This window comes from Hippichthys cyanospilos, chromosome 14 (assembly GCF_059441005.1).
Source record: "Hippichthys cyanospilos isolate Australia breed blue-spotted pipefish chromosome 14, RoL_Hcya_1.0, whole genome shotgun sequence".
NCBI lineage: Eukaryota > Metazoa > Chordata > Actinopteri > Syngnathiformes > Syngnathidae > Hippichthys > Hippichthys cyanospilos.
Window position 1 is genome coordinate 1,381,117 of NC_142382.1, and position 26,699 is coordinate 1,407,815.

General features: G+C 43.6%; 2 protein-coding genes across 6 annotated transcripts; both read left to right on the top strand.

Moving 5' to 3' along the window:
* The first annotated feature begins 77 nt into the window (after positions 1-77).
* Positions 78-11,432, top strand: asxl2 (ASXL transcriptional regulator 2). Of its 2 annotated transcripts, none has more exons than XM_088432746.1 (12): positions 78-265; positions 1,250-1,332; positions 1,645-1,753; positions 1,835-1,970; positions 2,847-2,968; positions 4,047-4,167; positions 4,953-5,012; positions 5,096-5,256; positions 5,331-5,427; positions 5,619-5,724; positions 6,651-7,272; positions 7,525-11,432. In XM_088432746.1, exons 1-12 carry the CDS (start codon positions 206-208, stop codon positions 9,016-9,018), a joined length of 3,171 nt encoding a protein of 1,056 aa, XP_088288872.1. In that variant the 5' UTR covers positions 78-205; the 3' UTR covers positions 9,019-11,432. The 2 variants fall into 2 exon arrangements, with proteins under 2 accessions (XP_088288872.1, XP_088288873.1); XM_088432747.1 differs by having other exon boundaries at positions 1,838-1,970.
* Positions 11,433-12,343: 911 nt separating this feature from the next.
* Positions 12,344-26,688, top strand: dtnbb (dystrobrevin, beta b). Of its 4 annotated transcripts, none has more exons than XM_088432770.1 (19): positions 12,344-12,663; positions 13,982-14,030; positions 15,190-15,290; positions 15,371-15,451; positions 15,529-15,742; positions 16,613-16,698; positions 16,957-17,111; positions 17,476-17,581; positions 18,792-18,958; positions 19,084-19,214; positions 21,445-21,535; positions 21,629-21,717; positions 21,805-21,918; positions 22,784-22,880; positions 22,977-22,997; positions 23,491-23,650; positions 23,764-23,853; positions 24,124-24,177; positions 24,804-26,688. In XM_088432770.1, exons 3-19 carry the CDS (start codon positions 15,224-15,226, stop codon positions 24,827-24,829), a joined length of 1,749 nt encoding a protein of 582 aa, XP_088288896.1. In that variant the 5' UTR covers positions 12,344-12,663; positions 13,982-14,030; positions 15,190-15,223; the 3' UTR covers positions 24,830-26,688. The 4 variants fall into 4 exon arrangements, with proteins under 4 accessions (XP_088288896.1, XP_088288894.1, XP_088288898.1 ...); XM_088432768.1 differs by having other exon boundaries at positions 15,223-15,290; XM_088432772.1 differs by having other exon boundaries at positions 15,223-15,290; positions 19,087-19,214.
* Positions 26,689-26,699: the final 11 nt, after the last annotated feature.

The following is a 26,699-nucleotide window of genomic DNA, read 5'->3' on the forward strand; positions in this document are numbered from 1 at the left end:
GAAAAAAAAGTTGCTGAGTCACGAAGTACATGTACAGTAGGGGTGACGTCACCAAGGGTTGCGGTCACGTGACCCCGAGCCTCCCTCCGTTTACAGTGCAATCCAACATGGCGGACGGCGTAGGGCCTACGCGGAGATGGCGGCGGCGATGTCACCACCTCGGCTAAAGTCGAGAGTTGCACGACAGTAAACGACGACGACGACGATGAGGGAGCGACAGAAGAAGAAGAAGAAAGGAAGGACGTGGGCGGAAGCCGCCAAGACGGTACAAATACGTCATGTGTGGCCCTGCAAGCGCGCCTTCTTCGGGTGACACTTGTGTTGACGTCGCAAAAAGGCACAACAGTGTCATAGTAGCCGTTTTGTCAACAAAAACTATCAATAAAGTTGTTCGCCTCTTTATCGCCAAATGCGTTCGTGTGTCGTGGTGTTGAATCGATTTACGACGCGTGGGACGCGGGAGCTAACACAGCTAGCTTAGTATGCTACTCCAAACTTCGAACATTATGTCACGAAAACACGATGAACACTCACTAAATTACACTAAAACACTACTGTGTTGATTTTTTTGCTGGTAATGTCGTTGTAATTATGATCCAAGGATAGTGTGAACAAAGTGTCAAAAATTAAAATTGGGATACAACAGTTTTGCTTACAAATGAAATACTGTATGCAATAAATTCAGACCGGGAACTATTTCTAACAAATATAATAGCAGTTTTGTTATTATTTTAGCTCATGGTAAATGCTATCTTGCTCACTTGTTTTTGTGACAGTCTAAGATTAGTATCCCTTGGAACTTTACTTGACATGCGGCTGTTCCGATTTGGGATTGTGAGCAAAAAATGAAATGTTTCCAAGTATCGTTTGCAAATGAGTTAGTATTTGCATTGACGCAGAAGTTATACTGTGTGAGTAGTCATTGAACGCACCTCCAGTTAACCCAATGAGCAAGTACAGGACAGCACTAGTGTTCCCTCATGACATCGCGGTTCGGTTATTGCGGCTTCACTCTATCGCGGATTTATGACCATAACTTTTTTGATTGCAGGTTTAAGTCGCTATTTTCTTGACTGTTTTCCACTTAAGTCGGACCAGTCAAAGATAAAACGTTGATTTTATTTATTTAATTTTTTAATAAAAAGAAACAAACCTCAATTAATGCATACTTTTAGCCAGCCTTTGTACTAGTTGTGTAACTATACCTGACACATTCATGTTGCGATTTTTTTTTTTTTTTTTGTCTCAGGTACTGGAGAAATACCCCAACACTCCCATGAGCCATAAAGAAATCTTGCAGGTGATCCAAAGAGAAAGACTTAAAGAAATTAGGTAAGGGGAAAAAAAGACCACTGTTGTCTGGTCACCTCAGCTTATTACTTATACTTTCTCTCATCTCAAATATTTTTCTAACTGTGAATTAAGCAGCAGTTGTGACAACACAATCACATTCACACGGTGTTGCTTGGTAATGAAGTTCAAGCTATCAATGAATTCAGGGCAATAATACCGCTTCCTGAGGGCGCCGGGCTCACTGTCAAAGGCAGCGGTCAGCCAAGCGGAGCGCTCATAGATGTCACTCGCACATAAGATGACAGCTAAAAACGATTATTGCACTAACGAGGCTAACGGTTTCTCCCGCAGCGGAACATCGCCGTTAGCATGCCTGAACGCAATGTTGCACACAAACTCCCGCGGCGAGGAGGGCATCTTCTACAAAGTTCCCGGCAGGATGGGCGTCTACACCTTAAAGGTCAGTTTCAACAACATGGCCGCTAATAAAAAACAAGCAAAAAAAAAAAAAAAACAAAGGGTCGACTTGTGTGTCTTTAAGAAGGGCACCTCAGAGGCGGCTGTCGAGTTGTCGGAGGAAGAATCCGACGAGAGTAGCGACAACCTCTCCGACTCCCGAAGCTCGGAAAATATCAGCGCTCGTCAGGAAGGCAGGAGGAGACGCTGGATGCGACCAGGTAACTTCGCGCAGTCAAAGGATCCGCTTAGCTGTCGACAACAGGATCACAGAAGATCTGAAACACTCGCCAAGCCCTGACTCAAATAGCTAAAATCGGATATTTATGACTAGGCCTGAGGGAAAAAATAGACCTAGTTGGGTAAGTCTACTTATGATTTAAAATATCCGCCTGGGTGCTCTGCTGGAACCGGGTTTGAAAAGGTATACTCCAGCTGTGGTTTGGTTTAAAAAAACAGACAAAAACATAATAAACCACCTAGCGGCCGAATGACTGACGCTACTTGTATGCTTAAAAACGCTTTCTTGTTTTTCTTTAAAGAGAATATTAGCTCCTCAAAATCAAGGAAAGCACTTCCCACTAAGGCCGTATTATCCGAAAATACAACGCTATAAAGCGTCTGTGGTGGCTCACCTTCAGTCGTTCAAACTGGAGCCAGTGAGGGGCAGTCAAGCACAAAATGTTCCCATGAACGTGTGAAGTAAATCCTAGTTGACCTTGAATGGTAATCGCAACAGTAGTATTTGCATTTACTTAAGTGCTTAGCATAGACTTTTTGCCGCGTTTAAAGAATCATATTTATATGAGAGAATAAACAATGGTTATATCCCCAATCACGAGTGGGCGGCCAGACCGATAATTGGACTAGAATAACGCCTACAAGACCGTGCTCTGCTGGAAAAAACAGTTTGACTGGAAAATAGGTCTGCAGAGGTCACTCAGAACATAATAATCCCACGGCCGCGTCTTTTTGCGCCTCCGTCGTGGTTTCGGTTTCATCAAAACAAAAGCGCTCCGCCGCCGCCGCCTTTGAGAGTGGGCGTGCCGCCCTCAGGAAGCGTCTTTTGTAACGTGGGTGTTTTTGTATCTCAACAGTTCCCTCCAAGCTGGCGTCGCAGCAGCAGCCCACGTCGCCGCAGCCGCGCTGCTCCTCGCCGTCCGTCGCCGCCAAGCTCATCTCGCCCTCGCAGAAGCACAGCAAGAAAGCGCTCAAGCAGGTAGGCGCCATCAAGGGCCTGCAGACGTCTGGAGACTGCGGTGATTTGGTGCCGGCGCCTTTATTCTTTTTTTTTTTTTTGGTTATTTTTGCTGTTTGTGTCTCTCGCTTCTTTTATTTGCTGCAACAAACACAAACAAACCGACCAAAACATTTGTGGCATCCAATATTTACGCAGAAAGATGGTACATGGAAGTTGTTTTTTATTTTTATTTAAGTTTTTTTTTTAAATCGTTCGCTTATAGCAGCATCCTATCTTCAACAGTCTGATCGTAATTTTTATATTTTTTATACTATAGTTTTCAAACTTTTTAAATACAGCCCAGATTCACATCTTTTCTGTTTTATTTCATACCCTAACTTTTCCATAAATTGACGCCATAAACAGATACGTGCTTTTGCTTAACGTGGTGGATTGTCTCCTGTTGTCTATTAAAAAGAAGAAAAAAAAATTGCAGATAATCCACACTGGACAATAGACCGCAGGGCTCAAACGATGACCAAAAAGTTGCGGCTTACAGTCCGAAAAATACGCTAATAGGTTCCACACCGGGGCTGTCATTTTTGGATTTACTTTTGAAATCAACTGAGTAATCACAGCCACCCCCCATTTTTATTTTTTAAATCATCTAAATTTGAACATGAGTTGAGGCGAGTGAATATAATGACTCACTGCTTTTACTTTTGAATATTTAGACACCAATATTTTTTTTTTCAAGTATTGCTTTGGTATGCCCTTTCCACTATGCAATAATTGAACATTACTTTCATTTTGAAATGGAAAACAAATTTTCCATAGTTCAGTTTTCATGTCCTCATAATCCCCTCAATCAGCATTTTTGTTTTTTTTTGTGCGTGCCCGGATTTCATAACGAGGTTTCAGTGGACGGCACCGATCGTAATTTACTCCTCCGAGGACGTTTGCGCTCCAACTGGTGCGGCGTAGAAATTGCGCCTTGCGTAACCCCGCTCGTCATTTTGCTGCGATTCAAGCGAGGCGGGCGGCCAGAGGGACGGATTCATCGCTCGTTACGCACGCTGACACATTATCACACTTGATCATTGTTATTGGCTTGCAGGCCTTGAAGCAACAGCAGCAGCGGAACCAACGCAGGCAGGCGGCCATGCCGGCCGCTTCCAGTTCCAGGCTGCTGCTGAAGACCATCAAAGACATGGCTGACAACATCACCGCCAAGAACGGTGGGCGCACGCCAATAACCGCCCGCTTTTCTCGCCTGCTGTCAAAACAACTTGAAATGGGGGGGGAAAGTCGACCAAGTCGGGCGGGTCGACTTTTAAAAATAGGTCGACTTAAAATATGAAAGCGCCGCAGGAAGCATGTTTACGGATCAGGGACAGGCCGATTATTATTATTCCTTTTGTTTGGGTGTTCATTCCAGTTTGGTTTTCGTTCAAAGCTACTCATCCTTAAAAAAAATACTTTTTAAGGATCTCATTAAAATGTTGTTTGTAATCTGCTGCCTCAATTTAATTCAGTAAGTGTGAGTTTTTTTCTTACACTGTTAAAAAATCACCACACTTACACAATTGATGTGTTAAAAAGGGAATTATTTCAATTAACTGTATTTGCACAAGTTAGACATTTAGAATGTGTTTTTCAGATCACTCAATATTTTTGTTTAGGTATGAATTCCCTTGCATTTTCTATTCTAAGTTCCTCGTATCACATCGGTAACTATCTCAATTCATTCATGTTTACTTAACAGCAAACATAGTGAAATTTTATGAATAATATTGCTTGTAATCTGTTGCCTTGTTTTAATTGTGTTTTCTCATAGTGAGGAAGATAGTAAATAGTAATTAATTGGCGTGCACTCACTTCAACTCAAGTTCAACATTTAGTAAATTATTTTAAAGAGGAAAAAATAGAGGGTGGGATTACAGGATTCTTCAATGGAATCATTGACATCCTTTCCAAAATATTTGATAGTGACAGGCCTATAATCAGCAAATGTCCCCCACAGATATTTGCCTCCCCGTTGGACCGCGGAAGGTTTCTCAGCGCTCAAGTCGTCTAAATGCGGGTAACAGAATAGCGCTCGCTAATTTTATCGGAGCTTGACTGCGCCGTCGCCGTAGCAGCCAAAGTCCTTTTTGTTTTCTCTAGGGCACTTGAAACGTAACCGCTGCAGAATTGACGTGGAGACGCCGGACTCCATTTTGGTGAACACCAACCTGCGAGCCATCATCAACAAGCACACCTTCTCCGTCCTGCCGCCGGACTGCCAGCAGAGGCTGCTACGACTTCTACCCCAAGTGGACCAGCAGGTGCCCGCCACGGTATCCATTACCCGGTCGCTAGCGGTTCGCCATTACCGACGCCCGCGCCTTCCCTGGGGCAGGCCTGCACGGACGGCCTCCTCAAGGTGACCGGCTCGGCTTTGAACAACGAGTTCTTCACCTCGGCCGCCCAGTCGTGGAAGGAGCGGCTGGCTGAGGGTCAGTGCAACCCGTATTTGGAACTGAAAGTCACTGTCAGTAAAAGTCAAAGTGTCAATGTCAAAGTAGGAAAAAAAAAAAAATACAATCTCCAACCGTCATCGTCAGACGATATCGGTGCCAGTAATCGTTTTTTTGCCTATCGGTTCAAATTCAAAGAATGCTTCCCGGGGATTCTTTTTTCTCTCCAGGTGAATTCACTCCCGAGTTGCAATTGCGAATGCGACAGGAAATCGAGAAGGAGAAGAAAGTGGAGGACTGGAAAGAGGCCTTCTTTGAGAGCTACTACGGCCAAAAGTAGGCGGAGAAAGGATTTTGTTTTTGACTACTTGTAGCAGCTTCGCGGGGCTTTGGCTGCAATTTGCCTATTGTAGCACTCGCAAAACATCTGAAAATCAAACTTGACTTTAGGTACTTGTGTCTCGTATGATTTTGGGGGCATTCGGTTTCGGGTTTCTTCATCACGTTTCGGTCATCTCTTCCAGCCGGCTTTGGAAATTAGAAGGAGACTTGAAAGTGTCATTTTCATTAAGTTTGAAACTGTGAGGAATATGGATTTTTTTTCCACAAAACCAGCAGCGTGTGGTCCACAACTGCTACGCTATTTTACATTTTGATTCATTGACAGGAAGAGGAAGATGGAAGGAAGCCACGTGTTTTTCATTCGATTTGGTAACCATAAGTGGCTTGATGGACCATTTATCATAATGAAGTCAAATATCAAAGGAATTTCATGCCTATCATTCTGCCGTGTCTGCTTTTTAGATTGATAGAAAAGCCATTTTTTAGATATTTGCAGTTATTAACATTTAATGCGTCGCTCTGCCTGAGTTTGAGATGTCTGACTGCATTTAAACGCATCATCGGGTTGGAGTTAGCTAATGCTGCGCCGTATTGTAAAATAAGCGTAAAAGCTCTTTATTTATTTTTTTTTAATGGTGGTGTATGGATGTTGGTAGAGACTTGATATGAGTGGCGAGGATAAGCCGAGATAGCTGTTAGCAACCACCGCCGTGAACGCCACCATCGAAATAAAAGCATATTTTGACAATACACCGAAGCTGACGAAGAGGTTTGTTTCGTCGTTCCGATTCATAAAATAGGATTTTTGACGCCAATTTCGAATCGTACCAAATCATCATCTTGATTCTATTGGGAATCGATTTTTGGGGGGGAAACCGCCTACATTATTGATGCCACTCCGTTATTCTTTTCTTGTGCAGTTCCGGACTAAGTCCCGAGGAATCCAAAGAGCTGACGAAAGCCGATCTGAAATGGGAACCGAAACCTCGTCCGCCCAGACAGGCCGCCAAAGCGTCGTTGGAAGCCAAGGGCAGCAAAGAGCGCGGCCGGGCCGACGGCGGCGCCGCACTCAAAGACTGCAAGGAGAAGACGCAACCTCCCCCTAAAGGATCTCTGTCCGTCCCAGAGCTGATGAAGACCAGGCGCTCTCAGCAAGCCGAGGACCGTAAGATGTCCGCTGCGACCTTGAGACCGCAATCTAAGGAGACGCTGAATGCGAAAGAGGAGAACGCGCAAGTTCCCCAGGCCCCCGTCACAAGCGGCCCGGTGGCAGAACCTGCGACGGAGCTTCGCGAGGTCACGCCGATATCCGCGGCCAAGCCTCCTCCCGAAGGAACCGAGGCCGAGCCGGAAGGTGCTTCGGAACAACTGAAGAGGAAGACTCCCGGCGAGACGGAGGACGAGGCCGCGCCGGAAAAAAGACAGCGGATATCCTCCGTTTCCTCCGTGTCCTCCATCTCCTCCGTGTCTCCTCCGGCATCTTCCACATCCAGCCCGGCCACGCCTACTTCAGCTGGCAGCCAGAGAGTTCCGCCACTCAAGGTAGGACCGCGTCTCTTTCGGGGAACTCTTTCACCGGCGTCTTTTTGGTTAACCTAATTTTAAGGAGGACTGACCCGACTTGGTCGACATTTTTTTAAAATTATTATTTTTACCCCAGCCCTAGATGGCGCCTATAATTGGTAGCAGTTTCTGCCTGAGTTTTTCAAGCATTATACAAGTTTGGATCAAGCAGTGCGACCTTTTACTTTCTGCTGACTGTTGATTGACGATTACTTTCTCGGTTTGTTGCAGATACCAGTGTCACGAATTCTTCCCATCCCCGCCTCGCCGATCACGCCTCTGTCCGCCCCCTTGAGCAGCCCGGTTCGCACCGGCGCTCGCACTTTGGCGGACATCAAAGCCAAAGCTCAGCTAGCACGAGCGCAGCGAGCCGCGGCGGCCGCAGCCGCCAGGGGCGCGCTGGCCGGGTCCGGGCAAGGCGCAGGCGGTACCGAGACAACGAAACCTTCCCCGAGTCCGAGCCCCAGTCCGACATCCTCGCAAGCCTCTGCCCGGTTACCCGTCAACACCGCCGGCGTACTTCCATCCGGCCCACAGGACTCGCTCGGTCCCACGAACAATCCGGACGTTCAAACAGTCGGCGTGCGGCCTTGTAGCACACGTTCGGATTCGGTACCCGAGTGTCAGGAAAGCCCTGCCGGATCAACCAGCAGCGGCTCTTGTATCCCTGCAAGCAATCCGCTGGTCACCAGGCTCTTGCAGGGAAAGGAGGTGCCCTTGGAGCGGATCCTCCCGAAACCACTCGCCAAAGCGGGGCTCAAGATGTCAAGCGTACACTCCAGCGAGGGGAAGACACCTCATTCGGCCGCAGGCCGCACCTTCTCCGATGACGCCAGCTATCACAAAGAACCTCTTGACAAAGACACTCAGGAGCAGATCTTACAGACTTTGATGGAGAGGAAAAGCCAGCAGAGACAATCCCAACAAGAAGGTCCTTCTCGAGCGGTGCGCGGGGAGGAGCATCAGGACCGACCGTGGCTATCCGTCGGCTTCTGGGGCCGCAAGAGGACGCAGAGGCCCGCCATGTCAGGACACTATCTCCTCAACGTGTCCACGTACGGCCGAGGGTCTCGCCGGGCCCAACCCATCCCCAACGCGGCCTCTCTGAAAAGAGAAACGACAGATGGTCAGGAGGCGGCGCCAGAGGGGACCTCCCGGTTCAAAACGGAGCAGCGGGGCTCACCCGTAAGCGAGCGCGACCGAGACGAGGACCTCCCGCCTGGCGCCGACATCGAAAGCGAAGCGGGATTTGAGGAAAGCGCCGCGGATGAGAAGACCCCAGAGTATAAGCAACTCTGCAATCAAGGAAAATCCCAGCCATATCTTCCACGGAAGGACCCCAGTCACCAGCGACCTACTGCCTTCCCGCTCCCGAGGATGTCCATCCATCAGGAAGCCGTTCCGTCCCGCTACGGCGGAACCATCAGCGTGTCCGTACCGCACGCTCTGAGCCGCAACGCGACCTCGTCCGACACCGGGAGCGTCATGTCCTTCTCGGTGACCGTCACAACCATTCCCGCTGCCGCGAACCCCTTGGATTCCGGCGACGGAACCGCGCCGCCGCCGGAAGCGTCCTACTTGGAGGCCGGCGCCATGGAAGACGCGCAGTCCAAGTGCTACTGTCGGCTGAAGGCCATGATCATGTGCAAAGGGTGCGGGGCCTTCTGCCACGACGACTGCATCGGACCCTCGGAGCTGTGCGTCTCGTGTCTGGTGGTACGATGACACTCGGGTCGGCCGGCTTTTACACTGGATGGTCTTTTTTTGCGGGCTGCGCCGCGCTCGGCTGTCGGGCGCATCCGCCTCACATTTCGGAGGCCGGGAGGTTCGAATCCGTTTCCTGCGGCTTTTCTCCCGTTGCTTCAGCTTCCTCCCGCCTCCAAAAATAATACGTCGGCTTCGTTGATTATTGGAAAATTGTTCGCGGCTTTCAACGTTAGTTTGACTGCTTTTTTAGTCCTTTGCGTACAATACTCACAAAAAAATAGGGATGCGGGGCCCGATCTCAAATAGCAAAACATCACTGGTAATTGGCGTCCCCTTAAGGGTCAGTTGCAAAAGTTTCATCAAGTCTGTTCAAATTCCCACATTGTTGATATTTTTTTGTAACGGATTCAGGCCGTTTCTAGGGAGACGTCAGCTAGAGTCGGATTAAATAAGAGGTTCTATCGACGCATTCCGAGTGTTCTCGATCTTACCAAAGCTTGAGGTGTGTAGTCCACCGTTCTTTCCACCGCTAGGGCTACCGGAAGTGACGTTATAGTTCGAAAACAGGCTACACCGTGGAGATAATCCACAGTTTACCGTGTGCTACAAGGAATACCAAAAGTAGGGCTTTCACCGGGAATTTTTCAAGGATACATTGCCCCCCAAAAATTTAGGTGGGGGAGCACTTGTGTCGGGACTTTTGTATGAAATTTCAGGATGAACCTCAAATGTACTTTTACCCTCCGTAACTCAATTTGATTTTTTTTTTTTTTCCAAACCTTTGAACGCTCACCTGTAACATTTGAGATTCATCTTGAAGCCTATTATCCCCAATTCTTTTGTGAGTAGCATAAGTGCCCTGTGATTGGCTGGCGACCGTCGGGTGCGCCCCGCCTCTCGCTAGAGTCCGCTGGGATAGGCTTAAGAAGAAAATGAATGAAGGAACGGTCTTGGTCGGGAACCGTTTCTAAACTTACTTCATCCAATCGGTAGTCGCGTCGGATCCAATCTGACAACGTTTGCACTTAGCATTAGCGCGATATATATTTTTAGTCTATACATTTATAAAAATGACTTTTTAAACGGGAAAACTGAGGGAAAAGAAAATATTTTTGTAGAACCACGAGACTGTTTCAACGTTTTTAACTTTTTTTTTTTAACTATCGGGCCTATGTTGTTTTAAAGGCAAAAAGGGGGCGTTGACGATAATCACGGTGTGTAAAATACCTCGTGTGGGGTTTGCATGCGCAGCAGGGAACGTGCAACGGTTTTATAGCGACACCCAAGAACAATCAGGTCTAGTTTTGAAGAAATTTTTCAAACATTTTTTTTTCTTAGTTGCGCCTCATACAAATCAAATCAATTGCACATTCACAAGGAAAATGCCCAATTGAAAAAGTAGCATGAGCGGTTAGCGCTTTATCTATATTAAAAGATGTTCCTACTCCTATTTCTTACTTGTTTGTAGATAATATTTCAAGATTTTTTTTCCTGTAAATATTTAAGGCCAATGCCTATATATACACGTTTTATTTGAAAGCAAAAATAAACAATTAAAATAAACTACAAAGAGTCAAAACGCTAACGCTTTAGCATACTGCGCCAAGCAGTACTCGCAGTTGATCTGGCACAACAAAATGTATTAGAGGTGCAATACAAAAACTAATGATCTAACACTTCACTTTAAAAGGGTCTTTTTATATTTATATTTGAAAAGGTAATCACTTTTTTCTCCGCGAATTAAAACATTTCCTGGAGGTGCAAAAACGCCAAAGTCACCTTAAAAAAAATCCAATTAGATGAATTTTGAAAGATTTTACTAATAAATCAAAGTAATATATTTTAATTAATATATTTTAATATTAAAAAAAATATATATATGCGTTTGAAAATCAACAGGGTATACATTTTTTCTCTCTCTCCATTTTTTGGGGGGAGGGGATCAGACAGGCCGCCATTAAGCTTATATGGTCTTCAGCACCCAGATATATATCTACATGAAGTGTAATCTGTACTGAGTTTTTTTTTTTTTTTTAACGTGTGAAAAAGTGAGCGTTTGATGTAGCCGTTCAAATTGGGAGCCGTGCACTCGCATAGTTTTAAAAAGAGTTATTTCACTTTGTCAAATTCAAAAACAATAAGAAAACTTATTTGTCCCCGTGGGGCAATGGAGGAATTTCCAGGTACTAAGCATGGTTGTCAATCAGGGAGCCTGTGTGCCATAGGCGCATGGCAAACAAACTTTACCCCACAACTGTCATATAAATATTATCTCTCAAAAAGGCCCCAATGGGGAGAAAGGTCAACAATTTTGTCCTCTATTTTAAACAGGTGAATGTAATGTCATTATCAGCACTATTCTGTAAAAAACAACGAAAAATGTATTTTGTCAAAAGTTATAGACTATTATGAATAAAAAGAGTAAAAAAAATGTTAACTGGTTTTTTTTTTCCATATTGCACATGTATACACTTGTAGAATTGATTACAATTAAATGTACAATTTTAGATTTGGTGACTCTATGTGACCACCAGATGGCGCCAAATTATTTGCTCTGACCTGGACAAAGTGAATAGGAGTTTTTCAGCAAATATGCAGTGGTTTGCAGTATTTTATTGAAATGTACATGTTTTAATAATTAATTTACTCAATATACTGATATATACAGGGTGCAAAGGGTTCTAAAATTTGTCGGACCAGGAGCAGATAGATGGAGTGTTCTGATACTCCATAAGAGGAACAAAATGCAGGCAATCTAGAAAACGTGCGCTTTAATTTCAATCGAAAATTGACTAAAGCAATACAACAGTTATTCAAGTTCTATGTATTTAAATTGATAACCGAAAATTGTATGAACAAATACAGTTTTTTGTTTTGGTTTGCTAACAGTTACTATTTTAAAACACTTATAGTTCCACCATCCTTCAGGATAATGATCACCCTCCTCCTGATTGATAATCGCTTCGTTAGATAAAGAAAAAATAAAATATTCTACTGGAATATTAAACATTGCGGTAAAACCGGGAATTATTTAATAATGAAATGTGCAAAACTATGATTTTTATTCGACTATTTATACTATTAAATGCACCAATAAGAGCAAGGCTCACAATTTCGTTAACTACTGTACATAGACAATAAGTGAATTCGTACCTATTCTTATTAGTAATAATGAAATGAACGCGAAACGATATCGAATATTATAATAAATATATAAATATGTGAAACAATGACAAAACGTCCTGTGGAGTATTGATTGATTTTACAGTGCGCATGTGCAGTGAAGAGTAGCAGCGGCGCGCCTTTAACGAGGGCGCGTGTGCGCATGCGCGCAGAGGAGCAGGTGACCGCGCATGGCAGCTGGTTCTCCTCCGCCGCCGCCACCGCCGCCTGGCTCGCCGACTATGCCGAGCGGCGCCTCAGTGTGCGCGGCCAGCACCACCGAAATGCTCCGGGGCTTACCGGAGAGAACCGGGACGACGACGATGACGAAGACGGACGTCGGTCCTAGACGCTTGTTCTGACTGCCGTGAGGCGACAAGAGTGGCTCTATCTTTTTTTTTTTTTTTTTTTTTTTTTTAAACATCCATGCCAACGCTGATACAGCGGCGGGTGCTGACGGTGCTTTAAGTGCGGCCAGTTTCGTCGCTCGCCGGGGCTTCGGTAAGAGAAATTCATCTTCTCATTTGTGATTATCGTATCGTGATTATCACGTCACCGGTGGGGAGATGTGGCGTTTGTGTGCGCGTCATGGGCTTGATTTTTGGCGAGATACCGCAGAGCAGCAGCGTCAAGCCGATGCTCAAGGTGCGGTTGGTACGTGAATGCACCTTGAAGCAGCAGCAGCAGCAGCAGCGATGATGTCATCCGTCGTTTATTATGTCATAAAAATGCACCAGCACACAAGCGGGCTTTTTCCGTGCAGTCTTTTCTTGACAACACAAATCAAATTGAAATTCATTTATGTAACTACTCGCCACACAGATAAATAATAACTGAGATGATGCTTGGGATACATATACTATATGTAGCTAGAACGATATGAACGCATGCGTAACCATTTTTTTTCAGTCGCTTGAATTACAATATGCGGCTTTATTGTTGTTACGTTCAATATATTTTCCGTCGAACTGTTAACCTTTACGTTTTTATCTGTATTATTCATCAACGTGTAATTTTATAAATATATATATATATATATATATATATATATATATATATATATATATATATATATATATATATATATATATATATATCGATAAGTATACGTTTACATATGTAACTTTCAAGACTATATTTTCTATTAACTGCAACTATTATTGCATTCTGATGATGTCGTCAATGCGTACTTATTAAATATATGTTTTGCTTGTTTCGATTTTTTTAGAAAAAGACAAAAAAACGTAGCATATGTATTTATTAAGCTTCTGGTTTTGCTTGTTTAGATTTTTTTAATGTAATTTAATTCTAATGCTGATCATTTGTTGTTAATTTGTTCACGAGTACAGGTATTCGAATTTTAAAACACTAATATTAGTATTTGTAATTTGATTTATGATTTATGTTTGTATAATTTTACATATGTAAAATAGAACAAATGTGAAATATATAATAAAAAAGTGACACTTGATTTAAAATACTGATATATTCATTTATGATATTGTTAAAATTGTATATGAATGAAACTATTTTGAGCATCTACACTAATACAGTATAAAACAAATGATCATTTTTGATACAATTCATTGATAAATAAATATTGTATTTAATGATTATTGACTTAATCCTGTGAGTAAAATAGATTCAAAGTCTATACAATTTATTTTCAAATCATTAAGCAATGCATTGATTATTTTGCCATCATTTACTTTAACGATGAACATGTATGGATTTACCCATTTACTTTCCGATATTATTTCAATGCAAGACTGTCCTGGATGTCACATATTGTTACATGGAATATCTCCTTTCTTTGCAGGCTCACAGTTGAGAAAGTTGCAATTTGCGTGACGCCGAGCCACCGTCAGGTACAACAAATAATTTGTTGTCCGTTGAGAGCTAGCCACTGCTAACCCGTTAGCATAGGCAATGGAAAAAACAACAAGTGTTGAAACGGCCCAGCTGGGATCTTTGCTAAAAATAATCCACCGATGAGCTCTCCCACACTTCAGATGAGCAATTCATGTTCGCACATGAGGAGTCATTTATTTATTGTGCTAGCATGTTTTTAGCGTGAGCGGCGGCTGCCGCTACTCATGACTCGCTGGCTTGTGATGTACCGCCTGGGAAATAAATTCCCATCAACCAGTGCAAAGCATTTTTGGGCTTTAAAAAAAATAGACTTCAGACATGCCATCTTTGTCTGATTTATTAAACTTTAAAACCTTTCAAACTTAATTTTTATTGGTCCACAAAAAAATTAAAAAATCAACATAAGATGTCCTCTTTTGGATCATAGAAGAGTTCTGTTATCAAGAAGAAATGACTTAATTTTTAATAAATATTTGTCCACAAAAAATAATCAACGTAAAATGTCAAACCTGTTATTATTTGTCCACAGAAAAATGTTAAACAAAATGTCCTCTTTTGGGATTACAGTTCACACAAATAAACCATTAACTTAATTATTTATAAATATTCGTCCACAAAAAATTAACATAGAGTATCAGACCTGCTCTTGAAAAGAAATTATTACGAAAATTTGTCTCCCAAAAAAAAGCAACATTAAATGTCAGAACTGTTCTTAAAAAAAAATAATAATTATTATTTGTCCAGAGAAAAATAATAAACATGAAATGTCCTTAATAAATATTCTTCCAGAAAAAAATACTCCCAAAACAAAATTATTATGAATATTTGTATTTGAATTAGTTTCATGATTTATTTTCATGGGATCTTTAGTGTAATCTCAAAAGAGGACGATTTATGCTTAATATTTTTCCCTGGACAAGTATTTATCATAATACTTTTTGAGAGCAGGTCTGATACTTTACGTGGATTGTTTTTTTGTGGAAGAATATTTATTAATAATTGGTTTTAATGGTTTAATTTAATAATTTAATTTAATAATGGTTTTATTTGCAAACAGATCTCTATCGTAACCCCAAAAGAGGACATTTTATGTTTAATATTTTTCCGTGGACAAAATATTATTTAAACATAAAATGTCCTCTTTTGGGACGCCAGTAGAGATCGGCTCCTTTTTCCGCGTTGCCCCAGGATGATCGAGGAGGGCGGCAAGCGAGGCAAAGCCGGCGTGGAGAAGAGGCAGCTCTTCATGGAGATGAGTGAGCGGACGACCGTCCGTTACCTCCGTTCGTTCGCGTCGCCGAGAGAGTCCTCCAAATGTTTGTGTCCTCCCGCTCAGGAGCTCAAAACTTCGACGTGATCCGACTGTCCACGTACAGGACGGCGTGCAAGCTGCGATTCGTGCAGAAGCGATGCAACCGTGAGAAGAGGCGCGGGGGGGGGGGGGGGGGGGGGGGGACTCCCGGAACCCGGGCTGATGCGCTTCTGTGTCCCCAGTTCACCTGGTGGACGTGTGGAACATGATCGAAGCCTTCCGGGACAACGGGCTCAACACGCTGGAGCAGCACGCCGAGATCAACGTGTCGCGCCTGGAGACCATCCTGTCGTCCATCTACTATCAGCTCAACAAGCGGCTGCCCACCACGCACCAGATCAACGTGGAGCAGTCCATCGGCCTGCTGCTCAACTTCATGGTGGCCACCTACGACAGGTAGGCGCTCGTCAAAACATGACGACTTATGCGGTCCCGCCGTCCCTTCTAAACGCTTGCAAACGAGAGGTACAACCTATAGCTGTCAAATTCAGCCCATGTCAGGCTCATTTACTGCCATTCAGAATTTGAAATATGGACATATTGAAAATAAAATGTCTGTCAAAGGTTTTGTCATGCATTTCCCCTGATTTTTGCATTCATTCTTTCAACGGCAACTCGCGAACCGGGGACGAGAAATTTTTGATACCCCGAAACCGGGCGGCGCCAGCAGCCAATAAATACTCAGTGTAGTTACTTTTGCTATTATTGTATTTTTACAATTCTTGCACATAAAGGGGGTATAGGTCCCCCACCTCCCAAAACATATTCACGTATGGATCGGGCTGATGCAACTAAACATTTCGAAGGGTTGAAAGTAAATATATATTTATATTTGACAGTGTTATGACCCTTTCATAGTCAACCCAAGTTGAGTAATGACAAAGTGACAATTCTGACTTTACATTTAGATTTTTGGGAATGAAGTCAGAGAATTCTGAAGTAAAAAGTCGAATCCTGACAATATTTTTCTTCACTGGCTCAAATCCTCCTCTTTAGGTGTGCAACCACCAGGTGGCAGTAAAACACAGTTTCTGAAATTGACAGAATAGAATATATGCCTTTTTTGACTAGCTATTATTAAATAAATATGAACAATAAATATAACTAACGCAAAAGGTGGACGCAGACAAAATTCACGGCAAAACAAAATATCAAATTCGCTATTCAAATCCCCCCACGATGGAAACTCAAAATTGAAACACATATAAGTGATGAAAAAGCTCAACAAGTATCCCGCTTGATGTTTCATTGCTTGTGTTTGTGCAGCGAGAGCCACGGCAAGTTGACGGTGTTCTCCATGAAAGCCATGCTGGCCACCATGTGTGGGGGCAAAATTGTCGACAAGCTGCGCTGTGAGTTCAAAAAAAACAAACAAAAATGTCTTAAATCCTCATGTAACATCTTACATTGTTTTTTAATACTATATATATCATATGTTGTGAAAAATGACATCTTATTTTTGATTACATTGTTCATGGACTGGAGAGTCAAAGGCTTCTTATGTTTTCAATGAATAATAGTTCACACGGCTTGTCGTTTCGCACTTTGACCGCAGGGGGCGTTGTTGGTTCACCTATCTTCACGTGTGCGTTTTGTTTCCCCACCCAAAGACATTTTCTCGCAGATGTCGGACTCGAGCGGCGTGATGGTGTTCGCCAAGTTCGACCAGTTCCTTCGCGAGGTGCTCAAGCTCCCCACGGCCGTTTTTGAGGGACCTTCCTTCGGCTACACCGAGCACTCGCTCCGGACGTGCTTCCCGCAGCAGGTGGGGGGGGAGGGGGGCACATTTTTCACTCTTTTTCAACAGTCTCTCTCACCAGCAAAATATCCTTTAAATCTGGCCTTTTCCGCACTGTGCCGATCTCACATCTAAATTGGGGCGCCGATGCCATCTACTGGTGATGGTGCATAAGTGAAGTTCTTTAAAAGTGTGAAATTCACATTAAATGACTATAGAGCTTGAAAAAGGTAATTGACGAATACATTCATCAGTGGCAGCGAATGAGATGATAATCTAAAAAAAAAAAAAAATGTTGCACATGTTATAATGTAGGTTGAAATTAATGGTGGAAATCTTTTGTGTTGGTTTGTTTGTGTGCGTGCATGTGCGCGTGTGTGTTTGCGTCCAGAAGAAGATCACGCTGAACACATTTTTGGACGTGTTGATGGCGGACCCTCCGCCTCAGTGCCTGGTGTGGCTGCCGCTCATGCACAGGCTGGCTAACGTTGAAAACGGTACGGTTTGTCCCGCGCGCGCCCGCCAGCGCCGGGCAGTAGACGACAAATAAACGATTACAACCGAACTCCAAACCCCGGGACAAAATCACAAGTCTAAATTTAATATGAACCCACAATTGTAGACTAGCAAGAACCTTCACATAACCTCAGGCGGATCCTAGCCTTGCTCAGACCCAAACCCTAATTCCCTAAAACCTTAGCTGAACCAAAGTCCAAATCCAAAACCCTAATTCCCTAAAACCTTAGCTGAACCAAAGTCCAAATCCAAAACCCAAGCCTAACTTTAAGCCCAGCTCTGGATCAGAACCTTAAGTCTAAAAACCAAACTTAAACCTAATTGCTAGCTTGTAAGCACCTTCACATACTGTAACCTTAGGTAGCGCCTAGCTCCAAACCCAAACTCTCATTTCCCGGAACCTTCTTCTAATTCTAACCCCAACTCTAAAGCCAAAGCATGAGCCTCACCTAAATCCCCTAACCTAACTTTAAATCAAACCCGGGATCAGAATCTTAATTTTAAAAACTAACCCTGAACAGAATCAAAGGCTAACTCTAAAACCAACCATATAACCATAGCCTAGCTCTAAACCCAAATTCGCATTTCCAAAAATGTTTTAACTCTAAACCCAAAGCCTAATCTAAACCTTCCCAAGCTCAACCCCAAACAGAATCAAAACTTCGCCGCGGTAGAACCTTAACTACAGATTCCTAACTGAACCGGAGAACTAACATACCCCTAAAAACAACTCAAAGCAGGAGCCTGAACTGAAGCAAAGCCTTTACCTGAGTCAAATCTAAACCCCCTCCAAACCGACCCCCAACCTGACCACAGTAGGACCCTAACCAGATCCTGAGCTAAACCTGAACCATCGCATACCCCTAAAAATGACTCAAGGCAAAACCTAAAAGCCCCACTCCACCCCAAACAGATCCCAAACCTGACCATGATACAACCTTAACCAGATTCTGAGCTAAATCCAAACCCTGAATCTTACCAGAACCCTAATATATCCCTAAAAATCACTCAAGGCAAGATCCCAAAGCCCCTACTTGACTATGAGCTAAAACCCCCAAACTCAAGCCCAAAGAGATTCCAAATCTCACTACACTAGAACCTTAACCAGATCCTGAGCTAAACCCGAAGCTCGAATCTCAGCCGAACCCTAATATATCCCCAAAAACCAGCGAAGTAACGCGTGCTTTTCAGTCTTCCATCCGGTGGAGTGCTCGTACTGCCGCAGCGAGAGCATGATGGGGTTCCGCTACCGCTGCCAGCAGTGCCACGGCTACCAGCTGTGCCAGAGCTGCTTCTGGAGGGGCCACGCCAACGGACCCCACAGCAACCAGCACCAGATGAAGGAGCACTCGTCCTGGGTCAGCGCCGCGCAAAAAAAACACAAAATATTACTCGAGGGAGGAGTTTAGTTGTCTGAAATCGGGGGTTGCTCAAGGGAGAACTTTATCATCCTTATGGTGGCGTCGGTCCTCTTCTTTTGCAGAAGTCTCCCGCCAAGAAGCTGAGCCACGCCATCAGCAAATCGCTGGGCTGCGTTCCCATGGGCGAGCCCCCGCACCCCGTCTTCCCCGAGCAGGCCGAGAGACCCCAGGACCCCCCTCACAACGTCATCAGGTCTGCGCCATGCATACGACTCTTAAGAAACTTCTCAAAACCTCTCTCGCGTTATTCAAACGCATACATTTCAAATTGTATGATAATCCCTCCTTTTATTTGTCTAACATCGAGCGTGAGTTGAACCTGGGAAATTTGCTTTCGCGGTTAGCATTAGCACAGTAGCAATTACCACGTAAGGTCGATAATAATAATCATAAAACTACTCTGAGAATAAAAATCAAACTGTCCAATGCGGTTTCTCGGAACGTTCGGCACAGGTCGCCGCTGTTGTTGCTAGGCAGACTACGGGGCAGATTTGCGCCCCAAAGGAAAGGAATTTGCCAATCATGTCCGCCATGCTTACTAAAGAGTCAAGAGATAAACGCAGGCGAACAGGCGTGACAAAGCCCTCGCTTTTGACTGGACAGTGGGAGTGGCCGAAAAAGACAAGAAGACGGGAGGGCGAGCGAGCAAGTGAGCGAGGGAGTAAAGTGAGAGCGCTTTGGAGAATCCGCACTGAGTTTCGGAGGAGACGATTACAGCAGCAGCATCGGCGTAGAGGCCCGGACTCCGATGTGTTTTTTTTTTTTGGGGGGGGGGGGGGTCAGCAGGCGGGCGTCTTTTCTCCTTGGCGGAGGTAAGATGGACGATGGCGACTGCGCTCTGTGCTGTTCTTAGCATGTTCCCCTTCGTCGGGTTCCTCCGGGAACGCTTTGATGCTCAGATGACGCCGAAACTCAAAACGGATACAAATATCTGTTTGCCCTCCAAAATGCTGATCGGGACGACTTTTTACGTGATGTTGTTTTCTTGATTACCCTTTAGGAACTTGGCATTGCCTCCTCCCCCTTCAAAACAGAATATGAAATGTTAAAAACAGCAAGGGAATGAACAAGTTTCATGAGTATTTGAACTTTCAAATCACATCAAATTTCCTCTTGATTATTCCATCATCAGAAACGCGCTTGCCCAAAGCTTCCATCTTGCCTGTGGGCGGTGTCACGGCTTTCCGGGCAAGAAATTGGCGATTAAGCCACCACGGCGCCTCTGGAGATATGCTTACTAAATATAGAGTACACCGCATTTCACGGCTAATATTCCCGGTGTTCTTTTGAAGTTGCTTCGCTTGTTCTCTGCATCAGATTGGAGCGCTTTGCAAGTCCTTCAGAGGCGCCAAAATAGCATTTGGGTTGACTTGCAGGGACCAGAAGGACGGATTGGCAGCTGAATATTCATCTGCCGTGCAATAAAAGCGCCCTGCTTGCCAATCATATGAGCGTCTGCTAGCCCCGTAAAGCCATTTTTTTGTCAACACTTCTCGTCCTAATTTAAAAAATAAAGAGGAGGAAGTCAGCCATTGCTCATCTAAATAGATAGCTATCTATTTAATAGATAGCTATCTGTTTAGCTGTCTCGCTAGCTAAATCTATCTATCTATCTATCTATCTATCTATCTATCTATCTATCTATCTATCTATCTATCTATCTATCTATCTATCTATCTGTCTGTCTGTCTGTCTGTCTGTCTGTCTGTCTGTCTGTCTGTCTGTCTGTCTGTCTGTCTGTCTGTCTGTCTGTCCGTCCGTCCGTCCGTCCGTCCGTCCGTCCGTCCGTCCGTCCGTCCGTCCGTCTGTCTCTGTCTGAATAGCTATCTATCTAAATAGCTATTTAGCTATCTTGCTAGCTGTTAAGATATCTGCTCAGCTAGTTAAATTAACAGCTATCTATGTTTTCACATATCTAGTTATCTAGGCACCTGTTTTGCTAGCTAGCTAAATAGATTGGTCGCTATCTACCTATTTAGCTAGCTCTCATGTTAATTAGATATCGATTTGGCTACCTAGCTAGCTAAATGAATAAATATATAGGAATGTAGTTACCTGGCTTGCTACCTAGATATCTATTTAGTTATCTAGCTAGCTATCTACATATCTGTTTAGTTAGCTAACCATAATTATCCAGGTATCTCGAGCTCTAGCTAGCTATCCGGATATCTATTTTGCTGACTAGCTTGCTAAATAGAGATCTATCCCTCTTATTTAGATATGTATCTGTTTAGTCAGCCATCTAGCTAGCTGAATAAGCATTGCTATCTTCTAGCTGGCTAGCTCGCTAAATAACTAGATAGATAGATAGATATTTAGCAAGCTAGCTAGCTCGCTAAATAGATAGCTATTGAGTTTGCTAACTTTAGCAACTGTCTGCAGTGCATATTGGGTCCAATTGGGTTTTTTACTTTTCCCTGCAGCGTTTTGGAGAGTCCCAGCCGGCTGGACGAGGAACACCGCCTCATCGCCCGCTACGCCGCACGCCTGGCGGCCGAGGCGGGAAACTCCACGGTAAGAATCGACCGTGCCGCTCTCGATTGTCTCCCAGAAACATCCAATGATCGGGCCTTTGCTGACGTTGGATGTTTTATCTGCATTTTACAGCAACAATGTCCCCCCTCCGACTTAACGTTCAACTTTGACGCCAACAAGCAGCAGAGGCAACTGATTGCTGAGCTGGAGAACAAAAACAGGTGTGAAGAACGAGAAACCTAAGCTCTACAAACACGATTGTTAAATGACTGCAGCGGATATTCCAACAAGTGCGCCGTCTTGTTCAGGGAGATCCTTCAGGAGATTCAGAGGCTTCGGCTGGAGCACGAGCAGGCGTCGCAGCCCACGCCGGAGAAGGCCCACCAGAATCCAACGCTCCTGACGGAACTCAGGCTGCTCAGGTAACAAGTTCACCTCATACTGGAAAAAAAAGATTCAGCGACAAACATCCAACGAGACACTACAAATTCAGTAGACCCAAAAACGGAAATAAATGAAAATATTTGGCAACGGCAACACTATAAAAGATAAGAGGAACTGGAGATACCGACTTATGCCCCCAACTGGTCGGGGACCTTCCACTATACGGATGTATGTGTCCCTTTGATTCAAAAGTAGCTACCTCCCGCATGATCAACATTTCAATACCCTTTACCACGCCAATAAAAAAAAAAAAATCATATTTTATCAATAAGAGAAGCTGGAGACAACTATTTACCCCGCAACTGGTCGGGGACCTTCCACTCACCATATAGAAGTGTGTCCCCCTTTTATGTATCTTTTTCAATTTCCCAAATGTTTGGAATTTCACTTTCTCAATAGTGTCCTTTATATGTACCGTATTTCCTGCACTATAAGGCGCACCTAAAAGCCTTAATTTTTTGAAAAAGCAGATGGTGCGTCTTATAATCAGGTGCGCCTTATATGTGGATCAATATTGAGATTGGGATTCGTAGATGGGGAATGAAGTGATAAAGTAAACTTGACCTGTTTACAGTTGAACAAGGTTGCTCATATTGACATTGACTTATTATGCTATTGAGAGTTATTATTTGAGTTATTATTGTTATTACATTGAGTATTACTATATTGTGATTGAAAAAGTTTGAAAATATGTCATTGATTGAGGCTGCGCCTTATAATCCGGTGCGCCTTATAGTGCGGAAAATGCGGTAGTTCATTATTGCTTTGACGTTGGGAAACGCCGATGGACATTTGTGCCGTTTTTCTGACGATACAGACTAAAACTGTAACTTTTGCGGTCAGACACAGGAAGGACGAGCTGGAGCGGCGCATGTCGGCCTTGCAGGAGAGCCGGCGGGAGCTCATGGTGCAGCTGGAAGGACTCATGAGGCTTCTCAAGGTCCCCGTCCAATCACAAGCCTTTTCACGTTCTCTTTGTGTTCGCGTGGCCCGCTAACGCGTTTCCTCTTTCCCCATCCCATGCCCCGGCCGACAGGACGAGGAACAGAAGCAGGCGGTGAGTGGCCCTTATCTCCCGTTGACATTTTAGCCAATTAGAAGGCTCAATCAAGTCGTTTCACAAGCTATCAAGCGGGACCCCGACCGACGACTCGGCGGGGCCATTTAATCCGCCGATAAATGTTCTTGAACTCATTCGCTGTCGGCCCAATTAACATTGATTTTTTTTTTCTATAGCTCTCAACGGCAATGAGCGAGTTCATAACGTTTGACGGATTTTGCCGTCGATGGCAGCAAATGAGGTCAAATAGGCCAAAAATGGGCAGATTTTTAAACACCTTAACAAATTATAGTATAAGACAGAGATTATGGAAATTAAATAAATAAAATAAAAATGAAGTCAGCCAGAGCGTTTTCATAGTTTGTTTTCAAATGTTTTTTTTCATTTTCTGCGCGCGTGTGCATATACACACATACGTCGTTCGGTTCAGGCAACCTCGAACATTTAATAAGCGCCTAGTAACCCATCAAACGACCCATGCGGTCTTCAGTCCCAGTCGGGCGGCTCCCCCCACTCGTCGCCCAGCCACGGGGCGGGCTGCTCCATGCCCATGCCCATCCGCTCCACCTCGGCCGGCTCCACCCCCACGCACACGCCCCAGGACTGCATGGCGGGCCTGGGGGGCGACGTCCTGGAGGCCTTCGCTCAGGGTGAGTCTCGGAGGAGTCCTTCCGTTTCCGCGGCCTTCTGCCGTGTCGCCTGCGTTGCCGACGTGCCCGAAGAATTTGTATCTGCTTCTGAAATTGTTGCCATTGGGTGTCAGGTGTACCCCGAAATCTGCGCAACGACCTGCTGGTGGCCGCCGACTCCATCACCAACACCATGTCGTCGCTGGTCAAAGAGCTCCACTCAGGTGAAATCCCGCCAGGCGAATCAAATATCCATCCAAATACAGCACAAGGCTGTATTTTTCCAAATCGAAGGTAAAACATTGAAAGAAGACAGCAGGGAGCTGAAATTTCACCCATATGGTGACAACATGTCGAAATTCAACACGGCACAACCACTTAGTTCTCACACTAGCAGGAGTGGCTTCAAAAAACTTACAGAATGATGTGGCAGAAAATGACCCAAAATGGACAAAATACTACATACGGGTTCATTTGTTTTCTTTGTTTTCAAGTGGACGACGGGGCAGATGAGGATGAGACGAACATAAGAAACGGAGGGGAACGGGGTAAGACACAGAAAAAAATTCAGCACTTGTACGCATCGGATCGGTACGGATTGCTTTTTGAATAAATTGTGAAAAGAGGAATTCAAATATACATAATCTCAGGATTCTACCTTTAGGTCATTTTGCGTGAGAAAAAGGTCAGAATTTGGAGAAGGGTTGGAATTCTGACCATTCTCCAAATAGTCAGAATTCTGACCATTCTCCAAATTCTGACTTTATTCTTAGATATCATTATTTTCAGCAAAAAGTCGGCTGAAAATTCTGAGAAAAAGTCTGAATCCTCACTAAAAAGAATTCTGACTTCATTCTCCAAATCCTTCCGTAAAAACTAAAATTCGGACTAAATTGAGAACTGCGACCATTCTCGGAATTCCGACTTCAATGTCAGAGTAGTCTGAATTCTGACTACGTTCTCCAAATTCTGATGCAAAATTCACTTGAAAGTGAGAATTCTCAAAGTAGTCAGAATTCTCACTTTCAAGTGAATTTTGCATCAGAATTCTGAAAGTCAGAATTCTGAGGTAAAAGCCGGAATCCCACCACTTTTTTCTTCTTCTTCACTGGCCCCATTTTCCTTCTGTAAAATGGACTCTTTTCATGTCTTGTCATTGCGTGTGTGTGTTCAGGCAGCATGCGAGCCCAGAAGCAGTGAAGCCGGCGGCGTAAGCGGTGACGGTGAGGACGCCCGGCCCGCCCGCCCCGCCCACCATGAGCCCGTTCCACTACTTGCATGCCGTCATCCAAACGGGAGACCCAAAGAACACCTTGTGTCCAAGCAGTCTTAGAAGTCCAGTAAGCTCCAACTCATTGTGTACATATCCGCCGCGCCCGTGAGGCTTTGTAGCGTTAGCGTCCCGTTCATTTGTTGCATGAAGCCACGGTCGCCGTGGCAACGCTCGCCGGCTTTGATACGCTCGCTAAATCTTCGGGACAAATCGCACAACGCTCGTTTTTGGGCCGATTTAGGGCCAGCTACAAAGGGAAAAAAATGTGGACTTACTTTTAGTATGGAACTGAACTGAACCGGATAAAATTCTAAGAAATCTGACTTCAAAATTCTCAGATTAAATTTTAATTCTGGTTTTAAAGTTAAAAAAAAATCTGAATATTGAAAAGTGAGAAATCCTTCTTTTGTCAAAATTCTGACTTTATTCACAGAATTCCAGCTATTCTCAGGATTCTCGCTTTAATGTCAGAATTCTGACTTTAGAATCAAAATTCAGAAAATTTAAGAAATTTCACTCTAAAGGCAAAATTCTCAGAAGTCAGAATTCTGACTATAAAGTAAAAAAAAAATAGGAATATGGCTTTAAAGTCAATTTTTTTTTTTTTCGATTTAGCCGGAAAACGAGACACATTGCGCTTCGAGTATAATTTTCGACGGGATCGGAAAATGAGGCTTCATGAAGCACTTGCGATCATTTTTTGACCCTCTAGATGGTGATCTTGGTTTGATGACGTAATGGAAACGTACATCTTTAAATCAAGAGCGCCAGCCCGAGGTTTTAAAAAATATATATCGCAAATGTTTCATGAAGCTTCGTTATGTATCGGGGCGTGAAAACAACAAAAAAATAAGCGCGGGGGTGTGCAAAGTACGACGTTATTTCAGTGGTATTTTAAGCGATATTTTAAAGTCAATAAATGTCCTTTATTCTCTTTTATTTTTTCAATAATTTCATTGAGTTGAAAATGTATTTAAATGTCCATACGTCAATGATCTAAATAGCTACAATTCATTTATTGTAATACAATATTGAAATTATTATTTCAAAAAGAAAAATATACATAATTTAACATTATAGGAATTTTAGATTTAACTGATCATTTTAAAGGTATTTCTAATATTTAAAATGGATTCAAATGTGTCAATATTAGATTCTTTAAATCATATTTTTAATTGTTGTAAATAATCAAATAAAAAAAAATGTTTTCCTCAATTATAAATAATAAATGATGACACATATTTATAAATGAAAAGTGGCTCCAGAATACAATTATTTGTCCACCTGATTTTAAGAATCCGGCACCTTCTTCTACGATCGCCACGCACTGTGCTAAGGAAAAAAAAGCAACTTTTTTGTCGACGTTCCACTTTGTCCCGCTTTTCGGCTTTGTTTTTTTGAATCTTTTGGTGTGTGAGCGCGTTGTTTGCTTGTCTTCTCGTCAAGCGTTGACGTTTGTGCCAAAACGGAATGTCCGCGTTGAAATTTACGTCACGTGTGTGTCACGGTCAATCATTCACATAATGCCTAGACATGCTCGCTTTTAAAAGACGATACAAAAAAAAAAAATCTTTACTGTACAAGCAGAGCTTATTGGAAACATAAGCTACGTTTTTTTTTCGTTATAATAATGTGCAAAAAAAGTTATTTATTGAAGTCTATATGTGCGTGTTTATGCTTCTGCTATACATTTTCTTTCATTTTCAAACACTTTACGTGAGAAAAAAAGGCCACACGTCTTTTTTGTAAATAAATGTGAAATATTAAAAAGAGATTTAAAATATCATTTGGCGCTTC

Coding starts and splice junctions, on each gene's coding strand:
- asxl2 (XM_088432746.1), top strand. CDS start 206: ATGAGGGAGCGACAGAAGAAGAAGAAGAAAGGAAGGACGTGGGCGGAA. Junction 1,754..1,834: donor TGGGCGTCTACACCTTAAAG/GTCAGTTTCAAC, acceptor TGTGTCTTTAAG/AAGGGCACCTCAGAGGCGGC. Junction 1,971..2,846: donor GAGACGCTGGATGCGACCAG/GTAACTTCGCGC, acceptor GTATCTCAACAG/TTCCCTCCAAGCTGGCGTCG.
- dtnbb (XM_088432770.1), top strand. CDS start 15,224: ATGATCGAGGAGGGCGGCAAGCGAGGCAAAGCCGGCGTGGAGAAGAGG. Junction 18,959..19,083: donor TGAAGGAGCACTCGTCCTGG/GTCAGCGCCGCG, acceptor CTTCTTTTGCAG/AAGTCTCCCGCCAAGAAGCT. Junction 23,854..24,123: donor GGTCAAAGAGCTCCACTCAG/GTGAAATCCCGC, acceptor TTTGTTTTCAAG/TGGACGACGGGGCAGATGAG.